This window comes from Osmerus mordax, chromosome 6 (assembly GCF_038355195.1).
Source record: "Osmerus mordax isolate fOsmMor3 chromosome 6, fOsmMor3.pri, whole genome shotgun sequence".
NCBI lineage: Eukaryota > Metazoa > Chordata > Actinopteri > Osmeriformes > Osmeridae > Osmerus > Osmerus mordax.
In genome coordinates, this window is record NC_090055.1 from 13,884,459 (window position 1) to 13,906,877 (window position 22,419).

Sequence of the window (22,419 nt, forward strand, 5' to 3'; positions counted from 1 at the left end):
AAGATTTTAATTCACTGTTTGGTACTTTGTTTGAAATAAAATGACTGAATGTTACATGGAAATGCTTCCTTGTTTATGATTAGCTTGAGTTAGGCTACACATCACACAAACATAGTCCTCCTAAAGTTGGCTACCATGTAGCCAATTATACAAGAACAAGTAGCATTTTGGGCAAATGAGGTCTGCATATGAACCGCCCCAATATAAGCAGTTGAATTGAAAAATATAGGTTACTTAATTAACGTTGCAGTTACGGACTGGCAACGTCACAAAATTACGTTGCTAGGAGGTCACGGTTACGGACTGGCAACGTCGGAAAATAACGTTGCCACGACGTCGTGGTCACGGACTGGCAACGTCACAAAATTACGTTGCTAGGAGGTCACGGTTACGGACTGGCAACGTCGGAAAATAACGTTGCCACGACGTCGCGGTTACGGACTGGCAACGTGATTTTGTGACGTTGCCGTTACCTCATGGCGTCTTTCACTTCCCACGTTGCCACAACGTCGCCAAAGACATTGCGGCAACGTATGTTTGGTCATCGAATGAATTTGCGGCAACGTAAGGGCAACGTAACTGTGTTAGCTGGGTTACCACTTATACAAAGAAATACCAATGCTTCATTATAAATGTGTCTAGAAGTGAAAAAAGTATTGTATTCAATACCAGTTGACAAGCTATTACCCAGTTAGTGTCGCCATCCAGATTGTCCACATCCCTGCATAGTTGGGGTGTGTCAGATCTTATAGCCCCAAGATATGGGGGGGGGGGGGAGGATTTCGGCAGGTATGAAAAACAGTTTTGCCAAAATCCTACTCCCCTTCTAACTTTTACATTTATGCAACTAGTATCAAGAGCTTTTTATGGCACACTCTACAGGGCATGAGGAGCCACCAAAATAATTTGGGGGGGTGTCAGATCTTATAGTCCCAAGATATGAGGGGGGGGAGAATTTCGGCAGGTATGAAAAACAGTGTTGCCAAAATCCTACTCCCCTTCTAACTTTTACATTTATGCAACTAGTATCAAGAGCTTTTTATGGCACACTCTACAGGGCATGAGGAGCCACCAAAATAATTTTTGGGGGGGGGTGTCAGATTTTATAGTCCCAAGATATGAGGGGGGGAGGATTTCGGCAGGTATGAAAAAGTGTTTCCAAAATCCTACTCCCCTTCTAACTTTTACATTTATGCAACTAGTATCAATAGCTTTTTATGGCACACTCTACAGGGCATGAGGAGCCACCAAAATAATTTTGGGGGGGGGGGGGTGTCAGATCTTATAGTCCCAAGATATGGGGGGGAGGATTTCGGCAGGTATGATGAACAGTGTTGTCAAAATCCTACTCCCCCAGTAAGTTAAAAAGAAATACTGAATTGCTGCCTCATTAAATAGTTGATTCAAGTAGCAGATGGTTTTTAGGATTGTTAAATTGGTGAGGTAACGTGCGAGATAAAGAGAACTCATACACATTAGCCTACTGCAATGCATACAAGGTGAAAATAATGGGGCATTTAGTTGTATTAAACATAGATAAACACAGCTCTATTTGAACATTTCAGGGAATTCAGTTTTATTATACTGTTTCTAAAATGCATTGTGAAATGCATTGTAGTGCAAATGCGACGTTTCACAACTGATTATGTAGGATAATGTCTGCGGATTGCAAAACATCTTATTGCCGTTCTGCTACAGGGCAAACTGTTAACTCCTTAATGGAGAAAGTGTTTGTCATTTTACTAACAGAGTTACAAAATTAAGCTGAGTTGTGGGTTTTATAAGAAGCCTATTATCAATCTGCAGATTAGAGAGAATGTTTAAATAACACAACTTAAAATGAAGTCTCTGAGGATAGGACGGTGTTGATAGTGAATAGAGAAAACAAATATTACATGATTTACAGTCAAATAGGGTTTGTCAGGAATCAGAGAGCAATCCTCTTTACAGAATCTCTCCCGATACGCCAGGGTCCTACTCTCTTGTGCACTCCTCTTCAGCTCAGCCTACAGGTTTGCAATAGGGTTAAATAAATATTGCCTTTGTGTCACCTTATCTATAAAGGCTACAATATTTTACTGCTGGTAAATTCCTAAATATTACTGTGTATTTGTATTTTTTTTTAACACATCGTTCACTTATATTTGCCAATGTGTTGCCAGTAATTCTAGAGTTGGCTGTATGAACAGGTGATAAGGAAATGGCTATTGTGATCAGCATAAGCACATAGGAAATGTATTTTCTTTTCTTCCACCTCCTATATCCATGAAATGTTCAAATAGAGCTGTGTTCATGTATGTTTAATACAACTTAATGCCCCATTATTTTCACCTTGTATGCATTGCAGTAGGCTACTGTGTATGACTTCTCTTTATCTCACACGCTACCTCACCAATTTAACAATCCTAAAAACCAACTGCTACTCTAATCAACTATTTAATGATGCAGCAATTCAGTATTTCTTTTTAACTTACTGGGGGAGTAGGATTTTGGCAACACTGTTTTTCATCAGAATCAGAAAGGGTTTTAATTGCCATGAAATTTTGCACAGACAAAGAATTTACTTTGGCAGGAAGGTGCATACATTTAACATATAGGAACCTTAAAACTTAAATATGTGGTCTAACTATACAAAAGGTACAAAGTCTAGCTAATACTAAGGGTATTTAGAATAAAATATAAAGTAGCCATAATTTACAATATAAAAACACAAAAAATACAAATAGTACAAAAGATACAAATAGTGTAATATAGTGCAAATTGCAATGTGGCAAGGTGTCATTGTGCATATTGTGATTAAAGTCATTTAAGTCAGTGTGAGCCCTTAACCTTGTTGAAGAGGCCAACAGCGGATGGGAAGAAACTGTTTTTGTGGCGTGTGGTATTGGTCCTGATGGACCGCAGCCTTCTGACGGAGGGGAGTGGCTGAAACAGAGTGTGTTCACAATCTTCCTTGCTCGCCTCAGGGTCCTCTAGGTGTGCAGGTCTTTGAGGGTAGGCAGATTGCAGCCGATCACCTTCTCAGCAGTGCGGATGATACGCTGCAGTCTGCTCTTGTCCTTGGCAGCAGCGTACCAGATGGTGATGGAGGAGGTGAGGATGGACTCAATGATGGCGGTGTAGAAGTGCACCATCATTGTCTTTGGCAGGTTGAATTTCTTTTGCTGCTGTAGGAAGTACATCCTCTGTTGTGGTTTCTTGGTGAGGGAGCTGATGTTCAGTTCCCACTTGAGGTCCTGGGAGAGGATAGTGCCCAGGAAGCGGAAGGACTCCACAGTGTTGACTGGGGAGTCGCACAGGGTGATGGGGGTGAATGGGGCTGTATTCTTCCTGAAGTCCACAACCATCTCCACTGTCTTAAAAGCATTGAGCTCTAAGTTGTTCTGGCTGCTCCAGGTCACCAGGTTGTCAGCTTCCCAGCTGTAATCAGACTCGTCCCCGTCAGAGATGAGCCCAATGAGGGTGGTGTCGTCCGCCAACTTCGAGTTTGACGGATGGATGTCTGGAAGTGCAGCTGTTGGTGTACAGGGAGAAGAGCAGAGGGGAAAGGACGCAGCCCTGAGGAGATCTGGTGCTGATGGACCGGGAGTCAGAGACGTGTGTTCCCAGCTTAACACACGTTCAGCTGGGACAGCTTGTCTTGAAGCAGGGCGGGGTTGATGGTGTTGAAGGTAGAGCTGAAGTCCACAAACAGGATCCTGGCATAGGATGCTGGGGAGTCCAGGTGCTGTAGGGTGAAGTGGAGGGCCATGTTAACTGCGTCGTCCACAGACCTGTTGGCTCTGTAGGCAAACTGTAGGCAAACTGCAGGGGGTCCAGGAGGGGGTCTGTGATGGATTTGAGGTATGCCAGCACCAGGCGCTCAAAATACTTCATTACCACAGAGGTCAGGGCGACGGGTCTGTAGTCATTATGTCCTGTTGGTCTTGGCTTTTTGGGCACAGGGATGATGGTGGATAACATCCTACCTGCCGAAATCCTCCCCCCCCCCCCCCCCCATGTCTGGGGAGTCAGGTGGCTGAGCGGTGAGGGAATCGGGCTAGTAATACGAAGGTTGTGAGTTTGATTCCCGGCTGTGCCAACTGACGTTGTGTCCTTGGGCAAGGAACTTCACCCTACTTGCCTTGTGGGAATGTCCCTGTACTTAAGCCCAATTTATACTTAGGTTGCAGACACTTTTGAAAAGGTCGCCGACAGAAATGACGTCTCGGTCGAAAACTTTTAACCGTCGCTTAGAAGTGTCGCCTACCAGGAGAAATTTCTACTGGCGCGGATGTCGTCACATAGTGAAAAATTAAAATTGTCAGTTTTTCCGATTGATCACCTAGGCTACAAAGCGTTAACAACGTAACCATAGCTATGAATGTAACGGTAAAATGATTCTGTTTACGTCACGCCAACCTTTAGCACAGGCGACTGTTTTCCGAAGTATAAATGCAGCAGCCTGAGCGACACTTTATTTTTTTCGTCGGCGACCATTTCAAAAGTGTCCGCGACCGAAGTATAAATTAAGCTTTACTGTAAGTCGCTCTGGATAAGAGCGTCTGCTAAATATATAATATAATATATCTTGGGACTATAATATCTGACACACCCCAAAATTATTTTGGTGGCTCCTCATGCCCTGTAAAGTGTGCCATAAAAAGCTTTTGATACTAGTTGCAAAAATGTAAACGTTGGAAGGGGAGTAGGATTTTGGCAACACTGTACACATACCTGCCGAAATCCTCCCCCCCCCATATCTTGGGGCTATAAGATCTGACACACCCCAACTATGCAGGGATGTGGACAATCTGGATGCCGACACTAACTGGGTAATAGCTTGTCAACTGGTATTGAATACAATACTTTTTTAACTACTAGACACATTTATAATGAAGCATTGGTATTTCTTTTTAGAAGTGGTAATGTTATTATAGGTGACAGTGACAGTTTTTGCCATTCCTAATGTTTGATCATTCATTATCATTCCACAAATTAATCTTAATGTTTATCCAAAATCTCAGGTTGGCTGTGCCAGCTGCCTCAGAAGGTTCCATCACTGTTGTGCTAAAATCCAACTGAGAGGAATATTTCTGTGCTGCCTGCTGTAAACATTCCTGACCTGTTTTCATGATCAAGCCTCAAACTTGTTAAAACTCTTATTTAAATTATCACTTTTCTTTTTTTTTCTACCTTTTGTTAAAAATAACATTATAGTTTTTTGTTTAAAATAAATGTGATGGAACCAATCAAAATGTCATTTATTAGATGTTTTTCACTAGCCATTCACAAAGGGAAGGTCCAGGCTTGGCTTATCAGGTACTAAAACCAAGCACTGTACATTGCAAGTTAGAAGACACAAACTAGGCTGTGGGAAGCAGGATCTATGAAATGGATATGATTGTAAACACAAAACAGTTGTGTGGCAAGTAGTTTACTGAGAGGGAAATAGAAGTTGAATTCTGGTAGGAGGGACCTGTGAGCAGGGGCCTTTTTACATAGCCTACATTTGTAAAATAATGTAGCTATACTCATTTACCAGACGATTATATGACAATTAATTGGCATATAGTGCATTTAGTAAATATACCTATAACAGCAAGTACAACGTAATCAAGAATCAGAAATGAATAGTTCTACTAAAAGTGATTTGTACAAATGAATACAAAGGATGCTCGTTTTTACCAGACAGTGACATAACAGCAACTACAACATAATTCACATATTACCCTCATTCCGATAATAGGACAGTGTAGCACAACATCAACATCAACATTGTTTTTCAAGTGCAGCTCCAAAGTAGGCCTACGTCTATTTTCTTGAGACAATCATTCGGATTTTATGAGTAGCACGACATACAAATCGTATAGGCTCTCAAGTGCAGCACAACATAACTTATATTTTGATGAAACATGAATTAAAGAGCCTACTGACAGTTTCCTCAAAGCCTAAGACGAGGGAACCTAGGCTTGTAAAAATCGCCTCGGTTCGTCACACTACAACTAGCAATACGCTAGGAAGGCAGTACGCGTTCACGCGGAGGGGAGTGGGATTCTGCGGGGGAGTGAGAATTCGGTCCAACACCGGTGTTATCGCCCAACTGGTTTCCACACTAACTGGTTCCCCAGCTGTGCGTTCACTTATCAGTCTTCCTCAATCACCTGATTCGTCACAAATTCACAAACATATTACTGGCGATTTTCAAGTTGGATCTCATATTTGCTGCGCCGAATATGAAAGTATAGGCTACGTGCGCACTACATTACATCCATTCACAACAAAATAAATGGAGACAAAATAAAACATTTGCAGGCTCGCATGAAGTGGGATTCGATCGCTAGAGCAAAAACACATATTACACCAAAGCCCACTGCTTTACACTGCAAACTATTCTAGCTCATGAAAGACTAGATAAATCGTTATGTATTTATTAACTACGTTGGCCTTCAGGTAAAATCTTGTTTTGGCTTCTTCTGAAACAACTGGTTCCCATCGACACTACCCGAAAGTAGGCTACTAATTATGTATTTGGGGTTGTTTAGAGGCAATAGCCGTATTTACCATGACATCACAGCTCCTTCTGACACCACATATACAGACATCCCAACCTGCAGAGACTCATTTACGTGAGGTGGCTTCTCCCCAACCACCCCCCCCCCCCCTCCCCCACCTACCTCACAAAGTCACCTTCAGTACTGTGTTGCGGGTAGAATATTACTAAGATTGTAAGGTAGAGTCCTGTTATGGGTATCTTACAATATCTCAGGTTCATTGAAGCGTTGAATGTATCTGGTGGAGCAAACAGCTGTTTGTGTAATTGACTTTCTATATTGGTGCAATTTACTTTCTATATTGGTGCTGGGTGAAATGATAGGCTATTAATGTCTGAGATATAGGCGTATGGCTTACAGAAGTGATATACTTTAAAGTTACTCAAGTTTCTCTTACTCGTACTTTATTGATCAAATCTAATTTATTTGTATAGCCCTTTTTACATGCAAGCATGTCACAGAGGGCTTCACATACGCCCATAGAACTGCCCCTCAACCAACCTAAACCCTCAAGGAAGACAAGGAAAAACTCCCAGAAAAACTCCCAACAGGAGAAAAAATGGAAGAAACCTATGGAGGAGCAATTCAGAGAGGGATCCCCTCCTCCAGAGACGGTTGGTGAGAGAGAGGAGCAGAACACAGGCTAAACATAGTCATACAGTGTCAATGGGTTTTGAAACACCAAAATCCATTGTTCAACTTTATAGATGTAGGACAGGACCGGGAGACTCGCGACCAGGTCCAGCGTTGGCCGACCGACGACCAGGCAGGTGCTGACAGCTCAAACCCCCAACACAACAAGGGATGTGTGTGTGTGTGTGGGGGGGGGGGCAGAGAGAGGAGAGCAGGGATTAGAGAATGCCAGGAGCAGCTAACAGTTACAGTCATAATAGAATGAGATCCCCACCGGTCAAGTGTGGACTGGTGCAGCAATTTAACAGAGCAAAAAAGGGGTATTTGATGCAGCCCCACACACCAAGACAGCGACAGCCCCCCTCGGTTGGAACATGAAATCTGTTCCAGGGGAAAGAACTCTAAAATAAGTTATACTTATAGAATAAGGATGAAAACAACCCGTCCCCCGTTGCCTCCAACTAGTAACAGAAACAATAATAGTAACAATATACAGCAACGGAAACTATAACAGTGACAATATACAGTAACAGATTAACTTTATTTGTAACACCTAGATGTAACATCCAGATGGGGCAATGTGAACATATAAGCTATAATTACAATTTAAAAGTTACATGTGATACACACATAGGCAAACAGCCCCCCTCGGTTGGAACATGAAATCTGTTCCAGGGGAAAGAACTCTAAAATAAGTTATACTTATAGAATAAGGATGAAAACAACCCGTCCCCCGTTGCCTCCAACTAGTAACAGAAACAATAATAGTAACAATATACAGCAACGGAAACTATAACAGTGACAATATACAGTAACAGATTAACTTTATTTGTAACACCTAGATGTAACATCCAGATGGGGCAATGTGAACATATAAGCTATAATTACAATTTAAAAGTTACATGTGATACACACATAGGCAAACAGCCCCCCTCGGTTGGAACATGAAATCTGTTCCAGGGGAAAGAACTCTAAAATAAGTTATACTTATAGAATAAGGATGAAAACAACCCGTCCCCCGTTGCCTCCAACTAGTAACAGAAACAATAATAGTAACAATATACAGCAACGGAAACTATAACAGTGACAATATACAGTAACAGATTAACTTTATTTGTAACACCTAGATGTAACATCCAGATGGGGCAATGTGAACATATAAGCTATAATTACAATTTAAAAGTTACATGTGATACACACATAGGCAAACACACACCCCAGATTCACATAGAAGTAAATACACACATACTTACCTTTAACAATCGTAGAATTGACTAAACAATAACGTTTTTAACCTAATTTTGAATGTTGAAACAGTATCAGCCTCCTTAATTGAGACAGGTAATTTGTTCCAGAGAAGAGGTGCTCTATATGAGAACGCCCTACCTCCAGCTGTTTTTTTCTTAATTTTGGGAACCACCAGATAGCCGGCATCTTGAGATCTAAGTATCCTTGCGGGGCAATAGGGTGCAAGGAGACTTGAGAGGTACAGTGGTGCCAATCCATGCAGCGATTTGTAGGTTAGTAGTAGAACTTTGAAGTCAGCTCTGGCTTGGATAGGGAGCCAGTGTAAAGAGACAAGAGTAGATTTTATGTGATCAAACTTTCTTGTTCTAGTCAATAGTCTAGCAGCAGCATTTTGCACCCGCTGTAAATGTTTTAGGTAGGTAATTGGGAGGCCAGAGAACAACACATTGCAGTTGTCCAATCGGGACGTAACAAATGCATGTATTAGTTTTTCCGCATCATCCTTTGAGAGGAATTTTCGTATTTTGGCAATATTACGTAGATGGAAAAATGCAGTTCTGGTAATTTGCTTAATATGGTACTCAAACGAAAGGTCTGGGTCCATTGTGACTCCTAAATTTTTTACCAGCTGGTTTTGAGAGACTTTGACGCCGTCTAGGTCTAAGGTCAGATTGGATAAATTATTTCTGTATTTTTTAGGACCTAAAATTTGAACCTCGGTTTTATCCGAATTAAGAAGAAGGAAATTTGCAGTCATCCAAGTTCTTAACCCAGAAACACATTTTTCCATAGCATGTGGAAATTCTCCAGACTTTATATACATATATAGCTGAGTATCATCTGCATAACAGTGAAAATTTACCCCAGAGCTTCTAATTATGTTTCCTAAAGGCAACATATAGAGTGAAAATAACAGAGGGCCTAGAACTGAACCCTGCGGTACTATGTATTTTACAGTGGAGCTCCTGGATGTGCAGCCATCATAAAGGCAAATGCCTTGTAAAATTCTGACCCATCAGTACCAGGTGATTTGTTGTTTTTTAGCAGATTCAAATTATTCTTAATCTCCTGTAGAGAGATCATCTTATCGCACATCTCCATTTGGCTCTTATCGATAGTTTTAACATTCAGAGAGTTCAAGTAATTATCTGCAGTTCTATGGCAAAACTTAGAGCTATATACATTTTTATAATAAGTGCTACAATAATTGGATATCACTTTGAAGTCATCTGTAATGACTATAAACTTCTAGTGTTACTTTTGGCTAAAAGACTCCAGATGGTGTTGGCTTCTATTATTGATGAAACACAATCTGGTTTCATGGCAAAAAGACATATTACAAATAATATAAGGCTAGTTTTGGACATTTTGGATTATTCAGATGTGATTGATGATAATGGCTTTATTTTGTTTTGGGATTTTTACAAGGCCTTCGATACTGTGGAGTATCTGTTCATTTGGCATTCTTTGAGAAAGTTTGGATTTGGTAATTACTTTTCTACAGCTATTAAAACTTTGTATATGCATAGTAATAGTTCTATTAAGTTAACGGGCGGCACATCCCCTAGATTCAAGGTGTCTAAAGTTATGAGGCAGGGATGCTCTACCTCCCCCTATCTCTTCCTTTTAGTGGCTCAGTTATTGGCTGACCATATTAAAGCTAGTGCTGTGAAAGGTATCTGTCTAATTGGCAACTAATTACTATTGACGCAGCTGGCAGACGATACCACACTATTTCTGAGTTATCTGGTCTACATTAGAATGTTAATAAGTGTGAACTTATGTCTATTAAGGAGTGCACTTCCTCTTCTCTTTACAATATTCCAATTAAAAATGAAGTTGTGTATTTGGGTATTGTAGTTACCAAAGACCAACATAAGAGAAGTCATTACAATTTTTCTCCTGTCATTAAAAAAACTCAAAAAATATTTAATCAATGGCTATTAAGAGATCTATCATTGAGAGGTAGAGTGTTGATTACTGAGGCAGAGGGTCTCTCTTGTTTGCTTCTAAAGGAGATAGACAAACTGATATTCAATTTCATCTGGAAAAATAAGACACATTATATAAGAAAGACTGTTCTTATGGATTCCTATGAAAATGGTGGACGAAATGTATTGGATTTTTGTACTTTAAATAATACTTTTAAGATAAATTGGCTAAAAACAATTTTTTGTTTTCTAATCTTGGTGACCTAAACTTTTTTCTTGCTTGTGACTATGACATTGACAAAATTCCCGTAAAACTATCTGCGTATCATTGACAGGCTTTTCTGGCTTGGTCTCTTATATACAAACATAATTTTTCTCCTCACAACTATTTGATCTGGAATAACAAGAACATTTTATACAAACACAAATCTCTCTTTTTGGAAAATTGGGTCTGTAATAATATCTTGCCGGGAGATCAATTATTTAATGAGAAGGGTCGTCCTTTCACTTATGAAGAGTTTTATTGCTAAATACAGGATACAAGTCACACCTGGGGATTATGCAAAAGTATTCGGAGCAATACCCTCTGGTATTTGTATGCTCTTTAAATCTCAGCCAAGGGTTACACTCCAACATTGGCCCCATGTGCATAATCTTGGTACAGACTCCCCCATAGGCAAAACCTGCTTCTCCAATATTTGTAGAAATAGTAATAGATCTCTTCGATCTTTGTTTCAGAGAGATATAACTACGGTGTCTTATGTTATTCCTTACTGGAATCGTTTTGTCAATGATATTGTTTGGAAGAATGTCTTGCTTTTACCTAATTAATATTTAGTCACAAATAAAGTGAAGGAAATTTCATTTAAACTTATCCATAAATGTTATCCAGCAAAAAGCTATATTAAGAAAAGATTTAAGAAAGACATTGATGTTGTTTGCAGTTTTTTTAATGAATGTGAAGAAACGGTTGTGCATTTATTCTGGCATTGTCCAATTGTAAAATAATTTTGGCTAAATATTTGTAAGTTTGTTACTGAAAATATTGAGGCAGATTTTTGTTTGTTTTGGAAGGATGTATTGTTTGGGCTATCAGACGGTTCCAGGGGGGTATTCCAGGTAGCAGGTTTAGTGAAAACTTTGAGTTGTTTAACCCTGAAAAGAGGCTTACTCCGAGGTTTCCGTTCCAGAAAGAGAGGTAACGAAACCTTTTGGTAAGTTTCCATGGTAACTTACTCCGTGAAACTAACCTGCTCGCTAGAAGGTTTTCCATGCCAAACTCTGCGTTTTTATCTATCCCCTCCCTCTTTCTGAGCCTGATAGCGTTGGCAGACTAGGGATATCCTTTCCTGGTTCAGCCAACCGATCTCGAACAAAATGTAATTCGCTTAGTTATACGCCGGGAGAGGATTTCAAGACTGCGATTCGATGTGCTTTAATTCCCTGATGAATACCTAGGTTAACGTTACCGTTTCCCGTCACAATCTGTAATGTATTTTAGCAACATTGTCAGCCCTTAGGCCAACATCGCTAATGTTACTCGCCGTGGACATGCACTCAGAACTGACCAAATGCTTTTTGGCACTGAAATAAAGACAAATAATTGAAATTGTATTTAGTCTTCTTCATTGCCTACAAATAGAAATCTAACAATGAGTATGTTTATTGGCTATTGTTCCTATAATTTACATGATTCACCTGTGACCATGTACCATCCTGTAACTGGTGTTTCAGCAAATCTATTTCAACATTGTAGGGGGTCAATATTGGCCAAACAACTGAAACTAATTCCCCTATGGTTTGAAGGAAGATGGGAAACTGAACAGTGTATTAACATTAACCAAATAATGCCAATACCAATGGAATTACAGTTATTCGACTCTATGGGTTAAATCAGAGCAAGAATGGTCAAAGTAAGGTTAAATAATATAATAATTTAATCATATTGCAAATGAATGAAATCAATGAAGGTTAACTCTTACCTACTCTACCATGATTATTGTAAACTAGAGGTGAGGAAGAAGGAGTAGGACAAGCCAGAGCTGAGGAGAAGGTCTCAGGAGATCAAGAATCCACAGATGCTTCACAATTCCTTTTATACCCAAAACAAATAATAACACCACAATCTTGACCCTTACTTATCAACATGACTAGCAATGCCACAGTAAGTTACACAATGATGTGTGAGAGCCATCAAGTTGAGACTCCATCCAGTAACTCCAGATTTAACCATATGAGAGGTGGGGGCAGGTTGATAGCCTTACAAGATCAGCCTTTATTCTTCTGCCCTAAGTACACCATCTCTTGGTCAAAATAGTAATTCAGCAAATTCAACAATTAATATTGATATAGATTATTGTTTCTACAATTAACATCACCTGTTACATGCATCCTCCTGTAACTGGTCCAGTAAATCTTTTTCAAGATTATCCTTTATTCTTCTACCCTAAGTAAGCCTACACCATCTCTTGGTCAGTTTTTGGCAATTCTTCATGAGGTGCAATTTGTACAACTCATTTACTTGTAACTGGGAATACATGGGATTGCATTACATTTCACAGTTCCACATGCAGAATTCACCTGCCATTAAATGAACATATCACTGTATACTGCATCCATGCTCTGTTCAACAGGATCAGAATGTGCAAATCGTTTTTTATATTCATTATTCTCATAATGTCAGTGTAACTGACAATTCCACACAATTGGCGTATGTGAACCCCTCGACATGCTTGCGTGTAAAAAGGGCTATACAAATACATTTTGATTTGATTTGATTTGAAAAGCTTTCTGTTGGGGGAAACTGCTATTACAAGTTGAAATAGGCACCAATTGATATTTACTTTGTATCATGTCGATATATGATTAAAACCAAGGTGACTTCGAGGCTACAATCACAAGTGTATAGCTTAAGCAAAATATGTCTTACCTGTTTGTAGTATGTTTTTATATTTAATATAACATTGAACATGCTATTTTATTAAGTCTCCCACTTTGACTTCTGTAATATTAACGGTATGGACTGGCTATTACATCAAATGTATGCATTGACTTGGCAGTTTGTCTCCCACGCCAATTGTATACGCTGCTACAGCCGTGTTGCTTTTTCTCCGTAATATGTGCTCAGATTGAACACGAAATAAAACTTATATCTGAAGTGTGGTGAAGTAGGACAAGGTTTTTTGTTGCTGGGTGCCATGGTTGATCCCAGTATCGGAGCTCCATTGATGTTGGCTTTTCATAGTTCTCATGCGCGCGCTTAACTCAGAGTTGACGTACTCCGAGTTGAGTTAACAAATTCAAAACAGCTTTTCTGGAACCGAGTTTTCAGAGTTTCCAATTTTAAAGTAACTCAACTCAGAGTTCAGGTTTAGGCTCAGAGTTTGTTAAACCCGCTACCTGGAATACCCCCCAGGAAAAAACATTTGTGTATACATAATTAATCTTATTATTATTATGGCCAAGTATCATATTCATAGATATAAATTCATGGGAAGAAATCCTTGGCAATTAAAACAGTAACAATCTGTACTAATTTAAATATATTTATAGAAACTTTTATATCCCCTAGCGTTAATTTTGGTTATATTAATTTGTATTGATACATGTATACTCTTAATGTAAATGTTGTTGTGTTTTTTTTACTTTTTGTATCTTGTAAACTCAATTGCATTTCACATTGTTGAAATTGCTAATAAAAAAATAAAATAAAAATAAAAGAATGGGTGCTGCGGAAGCTCCGCCTGTTTCGGATATGACGAGACTGATGGAAGCACCTTGCGCTGGAGATGGACGTCACATCACCACCACCAGCGGCTGCCATAGGATTGGACCACCTTTGGGATGGAATAGCTCTGTGGGAACTACTGGAAAACCATCTTACTACTTCTGAACATTTAAAAGGACATTTTATTTTATGTTGTTCAAACCTAGCCACACAAATAAGTTACGCGAAGTAATGGTTTTCGATGGCCAAAGAGACTAAGTTTTTCTCTGGTTGCGAGACGGCGAGAGAGCTGTTCTATATCAAAGTGAAGCCACATATGATTCCTTTCGATTAGCTAACACCTAGCTAGCTGCATAGCTTTATTGAACTACATTGGGAACTTGACATTGATTTTACAAGTGCTTTCCAACTATCTCTTGTCTCAATATCGTCGGGAACGTGGTCTTGTGGAACATGGTGGAATGTTTTCAGTTGTGACTTTGTTGGTTCTACTCGATTGCGTGCCTCTGCACTTGCAAAAAAGTAGTCAGCCTCCACGTATCTTTTTGGCTAGTTAGCAGCAAGGTAAAGAAAATATATTTTGTCTATTACTAGATTTAATTTTTACCCGGAGTGACTCAGATCAGTCAGTCTTTAGGTGAAAGTGCTTCGAACACCTAAAAGCGAGGATGAAAACCTAGGGAAAGAAAGGTAAACAAAAGGGGTCCAACTTGGATCACTGACCATTTGGCAGAGGTAGATACCCCACAGTGCAGATGGCTAGAATTATTGAACAAATCTATTGACGAGGATAAAGATAGATGGTCATTAAAAATCGCCCACATGCGCTCTATCGATCGTTGGATTGGGGTAAGGAATCAGAAGACGGAGAGAGACGTGCCCTTGCAGACTGAGGGAGGATGGCGGAGCCTTTCCATTGGAAGTATTAAACGTAAAACTTCGAGAGTCGTCGGATTTATTGGTAACATCTACCCTGACCGTAGGACACATGCAGGCCAAAAAACGGTACTTATTTCTGTTCTCCACGGGTGCATGTCTCTTGCTTTTGTTCTACATTGGAGGGGTACACGTCCCGTTATCCAGAGAGGGCACAAGCCAGGGTGATGAGCACCGCCACTCCAACTCGCTGTGGCCCCACAACATGGGCCCATTGCAGCCCTTCAGCCCCTTCGATCAACTGGAGACCGAAGACTACAATGTTCACATATCACCAAGGCAAAAGAGGGATGTTGTGCCAGGTATCTACACTGAGAAAGGCTGCAGAATGGAGTCCTGTTTTGATTTCTCTAAGTGCAAAAACAACAAATTTAAAGTTTATGTTTACCCTCAGCAGAAGGGGGAGAAAATTTCAGAGAGTTACCAAAATATTTTGTCCTCCATTGAGGGTTCTCGGTTTTACACCTCTGACCCGGGGCAGGCTTGCCTTTTCATCTTGAGTTTGGACACTTTGGACAGGGATCAGCTCTCACCTCAGTATGTTCACAACCTGAAAACAAAAATACAAAACTTGCCTCTTTGGAATGGTGGCAAGAACCACATTATCTTCAACTTGTACTCTGGGACATGGCCTGACTACACAGAAGACTTAGGCTTTGACATCGGCGAAGCTATGCTTGCCAAGGCCAGCATTAGCACGGAAAACCTCCGACCCAACTTTGATGTGTCTATTCCTCTTTTCTCAAAGGAACATCCGAGGACAGGAGGGGAGAGGGGTTATTTAAAATATAATACCATTCCCCCTTTCAGGAAGTATATGCTTGTATTTAAGGGGAAACGGTACCTCACAGGAATAGGGTCAGACACAAGGAATGCATTGTATCATGTCCATAACTCGGAGGATGTGGTGCTCCTCACAACATGTAAACACGGCAAAGACTGGCAGAAGCATAAAGATGCCCGCTGTGACCGTGACAATTCAGAGTATGACAGGTGAGTATTCTGCAACAAACATGTTTGCAGGTCTGACTATTTTACTATTCCCTTCCAATTCCATTCCAGATGATTATTCTGAATTATGTTGCCTGCCTGTTTACTGAGCCTTGATATCCCGGTTTATTGATGTGTAAACCTGATCCTTAATCTTGAATGTGTCATAGCCTTGCCTGTGCACCTTTTGTGTGAGTGTGTGTCATACTGACCATAAGCAAGACCAGTGTTGCATGTCATGCAACTGTGGGGTCAAATCCCTCTCAATGTCTAGGAGGCCCACTTTCCTGTTGTTTGACAGTGGACTAAAACAAACTGGTGTCTCTGTTTAGTCATGGAGCTTTGCATCCCCCAAAAGCCTGCCCGTGGTGTTTTCACTAGGGGCTGTGGCACGCAGGGGGTTTGACTGTGGCTCTTTGGAGGATTAGGGGGAACAATGCCAGTGGTGCCAGTGGGGAAGCTGCTTGGCCCATGTTTGCACAGTCATTTCCCAGAACCAACCCCATCGTGCAAAAATGCCTATTGCCCTGTATGACTCTACACCCAGGGGGCTGTGACCCCTACGGGGCTGTGACCCCAACGTCATCCCCAGTTTAGACAATGGTCTGCTTGGTGTACGCTTCAGCCCATGTAAGATTAGCCTATCTGTCATGGTTTGAGGTTGCCTTGTGCTTGAATGAGTGACTGGGTCCACCTCCCACACTGTGGTCTTGTCCAATCTTTTTTGTCTCGTTCCAGTGATTGGAACACCTGGGTGATGGCGTCGGATATTTTTAGTCATTTAGCACACGCCAAATGCGTTATATGCGTAAGCATGTTGGATGTATTTCCACTCACATACCCCACAACCAGTGACGTGCGGTGATGTCAGTAAGAGACTCGGCACTGAGTTATGAAAGCCAGATTACCTAATTTATTGTTAAGATATGTCAAAACAGTAAACGCAGTAAACAGTACAAGCAGTAGCCTACCCTTACAAAAAACACTTTTTAGGTCATTTAGTACACTTTAAAGTACACTTATAGTGTATTTGAAGTTTACTTTTGAATACTGTAAAGTAGCCTGTGTAGTGCACTTTTAGTTTATGAAGTATACTTCCTAAAGTACTTCAAAGTATACCTTTTGAATACTCTAAAGTAACCTGTGTAGTGCACTTTCAGTTCATGAAGTATACTTCCTAAAGTACTTCAAAATATACTTTGGAAGACTTTCAAGTGCACTTTCAATTAATGTAAGTACTTCAAGAAGTAAACTTAATAAATGTCCATTTACTATGATTTACTATAATATTTATATGTTTAGGGGCCCCTCCAACGCCACCGATCTTGCATCACTTGACAAGAACGGGGGCCCTCGCCAAGTGACACGTATTATTAGCTGAAAGAAGTTAATTCCTGCGTATGGTCTCATGTTGCTTTAATCCAGCTCTTCTTATCAAACGTAACAGTCATTTAACTCATGGTTACAATCAAGGGCTTAACCAGGCATTCTTTGGGTGTCGTGTCCCCCCCAATATGCAGCAGAAAATATGTAAAATATATGTTCTCCATTAATGAACCCTGTCAATGGATCGGTCTCTTGTTATGTCTTTATTTCCGTTTGTTAAGAAAAACATAAGTGTGTGAATCCCCCCTCCTAATTGTACACTTGTGTGATTTTGTTTGAATCCACCTTGCGTCGTTCTGCGTTGTCATGGTTACCTGACACATTTTCGTCAGACAGTTGAGCGCAAAGAAAGTAACGTTAGTTAACTTGTTGGAGAGGAGGTAGTAATGGAGGATTTGAGGTTACCTAAAAAGCGGAGAAAACTGGACCAGCAGCCAAGCATTCCCGTTTTTTTCAGACAGTAAGTAACTTGATACCTTGATACACTTGAACTTAAGTGTTTCTACCTTTTCTTTACTATTATTGGGTGTGCTTCAAATCAAATCAAATTTATTTGTATAGCCCTTTTTACATGCAAGCATGTCACAGAGGGCTTCACATACGCCCATAGAACTGCCCCTCAACCAACCTAAACCCTCAAGGTGATGTGTGCTTGCCTTCGGCAAGAGCACAACCTTTGTTCTCTCACATATATATTTATTATTATTTATTTATTTTCCCACCCCTAAGTCTTCATCAATATTTGGACTACATAGACAACCTAGGTGTCAAAAGTTTCGTCTTGGTAGCGATTGAGTTGCTTGTATTTTTATTTACGTTCCGTTGCACGGTTTAAGTAGAAATTAAGTTTATGTGGCGAAAAGTGAAGCTAGTGAAAGTGGCTAACTTGCTAGCCACAGTCACTGACGCTACTAACATCACTAACGTCACGAAAACTCGCGTGACTACCTCTAGCAGAACATTAGTTTAGCAGCTTGTTAACTTCTGGGAGATTGCTAGGCTAACTGCTTTACTGCAAGGCAGCTGCAGAAACGCCACAAGCAAAGAGGCCTGGGTGATAACTATTTGCTCATTTTACCTTGTGACATGACACACAATTGTGATGTGTAATGTACAATATAAGCTGATATTATTAAGGAAGTACATCTACTTTCAGAAACAGTAGTCTACTATTTCACTGAAGCATTAGCATCATGACATTAGCCTCTGTTTTCAATCGTTAAAATAAACATTCCTCACAAATACATTTTTGTTGTAGGATTTATTATGACATTAGATTACAAGTAAACGATTTGTGGGTGAAATTATCTTTACCTGTGGTTTCAAACCAGTGTAGCTCACTGCAACGCTGTAGCCTACGCAAGACACACTAGTCTAGTCTAGTAGCTAACAAAAACATCTCCACAGCTGTTTACAGTAGGAAGTCAAACGGCAAGAGAACATGTTCGGCACTACCCTTACTTAAATCAAAAGTCTTTCAATAGGTGAAACTATCTGACTAGTGACTACTAACCTGAACTCCATTGCCACAGCCTAAACTTTGTCCATCTGTTCATGAAAATAATTATTTTCAGCCTAAACCGTACAACGGAACGTTAATTCAACCAACGCAATCGCTACCAAGACGAACACAGTCTAGTACTCTACTGTAGTAGTACAATTTACCGGGGCAGCTTCTCCACACAGGGCTATATCGCATTTTGCGTTGTTACTGACAATGATCGCTACCACTGAGATTTTATGAATGAGGGATTTTCCCCTAAATAAATGTCAAGTTTATTTACGTTTTTGGGGGCATATTTTCAGTTAGCAGATGGTAGCCTACTATTTGAATCGCGATTCCATCTGAGATACCTACTGCCGGTAACGTCGTTGTTAGAATAAGCTTCAAAGGGGGTTCTTTATAAATGAATGAATGCAATATGAGTAGGCTAAATGCCTGAAAATATCACGAGAAGGGAAAAACTTAAAATGACGTTTAAGTCATAGAGATATTAGGTCCATTTTTACATCGGTCTGCCAAATGTATTCATTTTGATAAAATTATGAGGCTGCTGATCACCATTCCCTCTTGCAGGGGAAATGAGAAGACAACTATTTCATTCTACTCTTCACTCTTAGTATTTTGAGTTGTAAATGAGCAGAACAAATTGTGCTTTTAAATCTATTTAATCTTTATAAATAATAAGTAGGCTATGCATTTTTATATAAAATATACAGAAATATCAGTTGTAAAAATGTCATTAAAAAACTGACCCCTCTGCAACCGACGCAAGCAAGCACACCCTACAATTTCCCCAGAAATTGTACCCTCTAGTTTCACGTTGTTCTTCAGTCAGTTTGACAGTATAACCTTCAAATGCATAATGCAACCCTTCTGTCTGCTTCTTTCTCAAGTATTTTCGTTTTTTCAATTAATACTCCAATTGATAATTATTAGTATCGTATAAGAGTATAGGGCTTCAAAATGTTTTTCTTCGTAATTAAGGTTACAGCTTCAGTAACAAACAAGATTAAATGTGCAATGCATAATATATTTTCCTAGACATGAATAATTAGAATGTACAAGATGTATCTAAAAAATGTAACTTGTAATGTACTTTAAAGGTATTTTGACCGTTTTTGCTGTATAATTAAAGAACACGTAGCCTACATCCTACTCCAGAAGAAATGTATACCATTTTTTGTTTCTAAGTATACTTCTTATAAGTATATCAAAAGTGAACTATTTTCAAAGCATACTTAAAAGTATATCAAAAGTGAACTATTTCTAAGTATACTTCTTAAAAGTATATCAAAAGTGAACTATTTTCTAAGCATACTTATTAAAAGTATATCAAAAGTGAACTAAAAGTGAACTATCCATTTTTTAGTACACTTATAGTATACTTTAACAGCCGCTGACTGTTAGCACAGCCACATAGCCAATCTTTTCTTCATACCAGTCTGTTTGAAACAATCGAAAAAATGTTGTCCCTTTTGCTGCAGTAGTCCATCTAGGTCTGGCGTAGACCTCCCTCTTGCCATTAACTCATTTTTTCAATAAAATCGAGCTTGGAGAAATTTCTCAACACCGTGATATCGGCAGACTCCGCTGCTGTAATTTTGACTTGAATTTTGCGGGGATTACGCTTACAATGTAGCTGGTGTAATGACGTTAGCTGCGCAAATGTCCAGTAATATCTTGATTTTAACCCTCGTGCTGCCATCGGGTCACATGACCCAAAGGTTCATAACGAACCATCGTTGTGTTTACCCAATTTTAGCCAATACAAAAACAAATAAAAATAATTTTCTTTTAACCATTCCAATGTGGGGGGTCTGAGACAGCCCGACAGTTAAAAGAAAATGCTTCACTTTGTTTTTGTATGAGGTAAATTTGTCGCAATACGACGGTGGGTTACAATGACTGATGGGTCAGAATGACCCGAAGATAACACAAGGGTTAATTGGTCCATGTTTGATACGTAACGTAGGTGATTACTGGCATAAGGCCGTGTTCACACTTGACTTCTTTTTTTAGAAAAAAGCGCTGCCTTCAGCGCCTTTTTGAGCGTCTTTTGAGCGCTTTCAGTGCGAGAATTCTGTAACCTGAACGGGAATCATACATTCTAGCGATACATTATTATCCGTTATTTTACGTTGGTTACTTATTGATAGCTAGCTACTATGGCAAATAAAATGCAATTACTTGCTTTAGCTTTGGCGTTTTGAGGAGCCATAGCCTGGTAACTAAGGAAGAAGGTTACTAGGGAAGATACACGCTTACCTACTCTCCTCGTCCTGATTGGTCAGCTATCAGAAAGGCGCTTGACGTCACCCAGCGCTTTTATGAAAAGTTGAGAAAATTGAACTCAAAAAGGCGTCGGACGCTGCGCTTTCAAAAATGTTTTTAAAAGGCGGACGCTTTTTTCCTTTTCCCATAGGGTTGCATGTAAAAAAGCGCTGAAGGTAAAAAAGAAGTCAAGTATGAACACGGCCTAACATGTGCAAAGGCACAGCAGAGTTGTGCTTTTCAACGTACATGTTGAAGAATCGAAGTGCGCAAGTGAATTTTTCGCTTGTCGTCCGCAGTGAACGGACAGTAAAAGCACGCTTATTCTACAATTTTTGGGGTATTTGATTATGCGTTAACGCTACATTTGTCATCGTAACGTCTAAACAATTGGAATGACACATATTGCATATATAAATCACAAGAATAAACAGTAAAAATACAAATACAAGTTTATGAAATACAATGATTTAATAAAAAAATTTACGTTTGAATTTTGGCAGGGTAGGCAGTGCCTACCTTGCCTACCCAGACTGCACGTCATTGCCCACAACTGCTGAACAACGCCGACACACAGTGCTTGTCTTATCCACCACTCTCTCGCCTGTACTACTGTAACTGAAAGGGAAACCGAAGTTTTCCCAAACTTGCAATCTTAAAGAGGCCGGCGGGTCCTCTATCTCTTGTGGGTCGCCATACTCGTCCTTAGTGCTGCTAGCTAACCTATCTCTGAATCACGGCGGCGCCAATCAGAGCTACAGATTAGATGTCCCTAAAGAACACGAGTATCTAACAGTCAGTTCCGCATTACATTAATTAATTTGCACGCAAGTTTTATTCATTTTTATACCGTGTATTCTCTGTAATTTCATGCACCGAACCGTGATGCCCGTACCGTACGGTTCAATACGAATACATGCACCGTTCCACCCCTAGTATATTTGTACACTGCCCATGGTCTATCAGCTTCCTTTTGACGTCTGGTTTGTGCTGACATGGCTATCCTAGGTCCAGAACTTGACAGGTCCATCCCTGCCAAGTAGGGTTGCACACAGTGTGCGAATTATACAATGACAATCGGGAGGGGGTCTACTCGGTGTCCCCCCCCCCCCCCCCCCTGAAATAAAAAAGTTGATCTTTACAAAATTACCCGAGGAACCTATCTGACTGTTCATCAGAAAATAGGGAAGTTGGAAATCTCTCCAGTTTCTGACAAGCAATGAGACAGAAAAATGAAGCTATCTTGCTTGATACAGACCT

General features: G+C 40.0%; 1 protein-coding gene across 2 annotated transcripts in view; it reads left to right on the plus strand.

The window, feature by feature from the left end:
* The first annotated feature begins 14,226 nt into the window (after positions 1-14,226).
* The window catches only part of LOC136944564 (exostosin-1b-like), a 51,256-nt gene continuing 43,063 nt past the window's right edge, over positions 14,227-22,419 (plus strand). For both annotated transcript variants that reach the window (XM_067238374.1, XM_067238375.1), the window contains exon 1: positions 14,227-16,001. In XM_067238374.1, the coding sequence (XP_067094475.1) occupies positions 15,061-16,001 (941 nt within the window). In that variant the 5' untranslated portion in view covers positions 14,227-15,060. The remainder of the gene's footprint in view (positions 16,002-22,419) is intronic.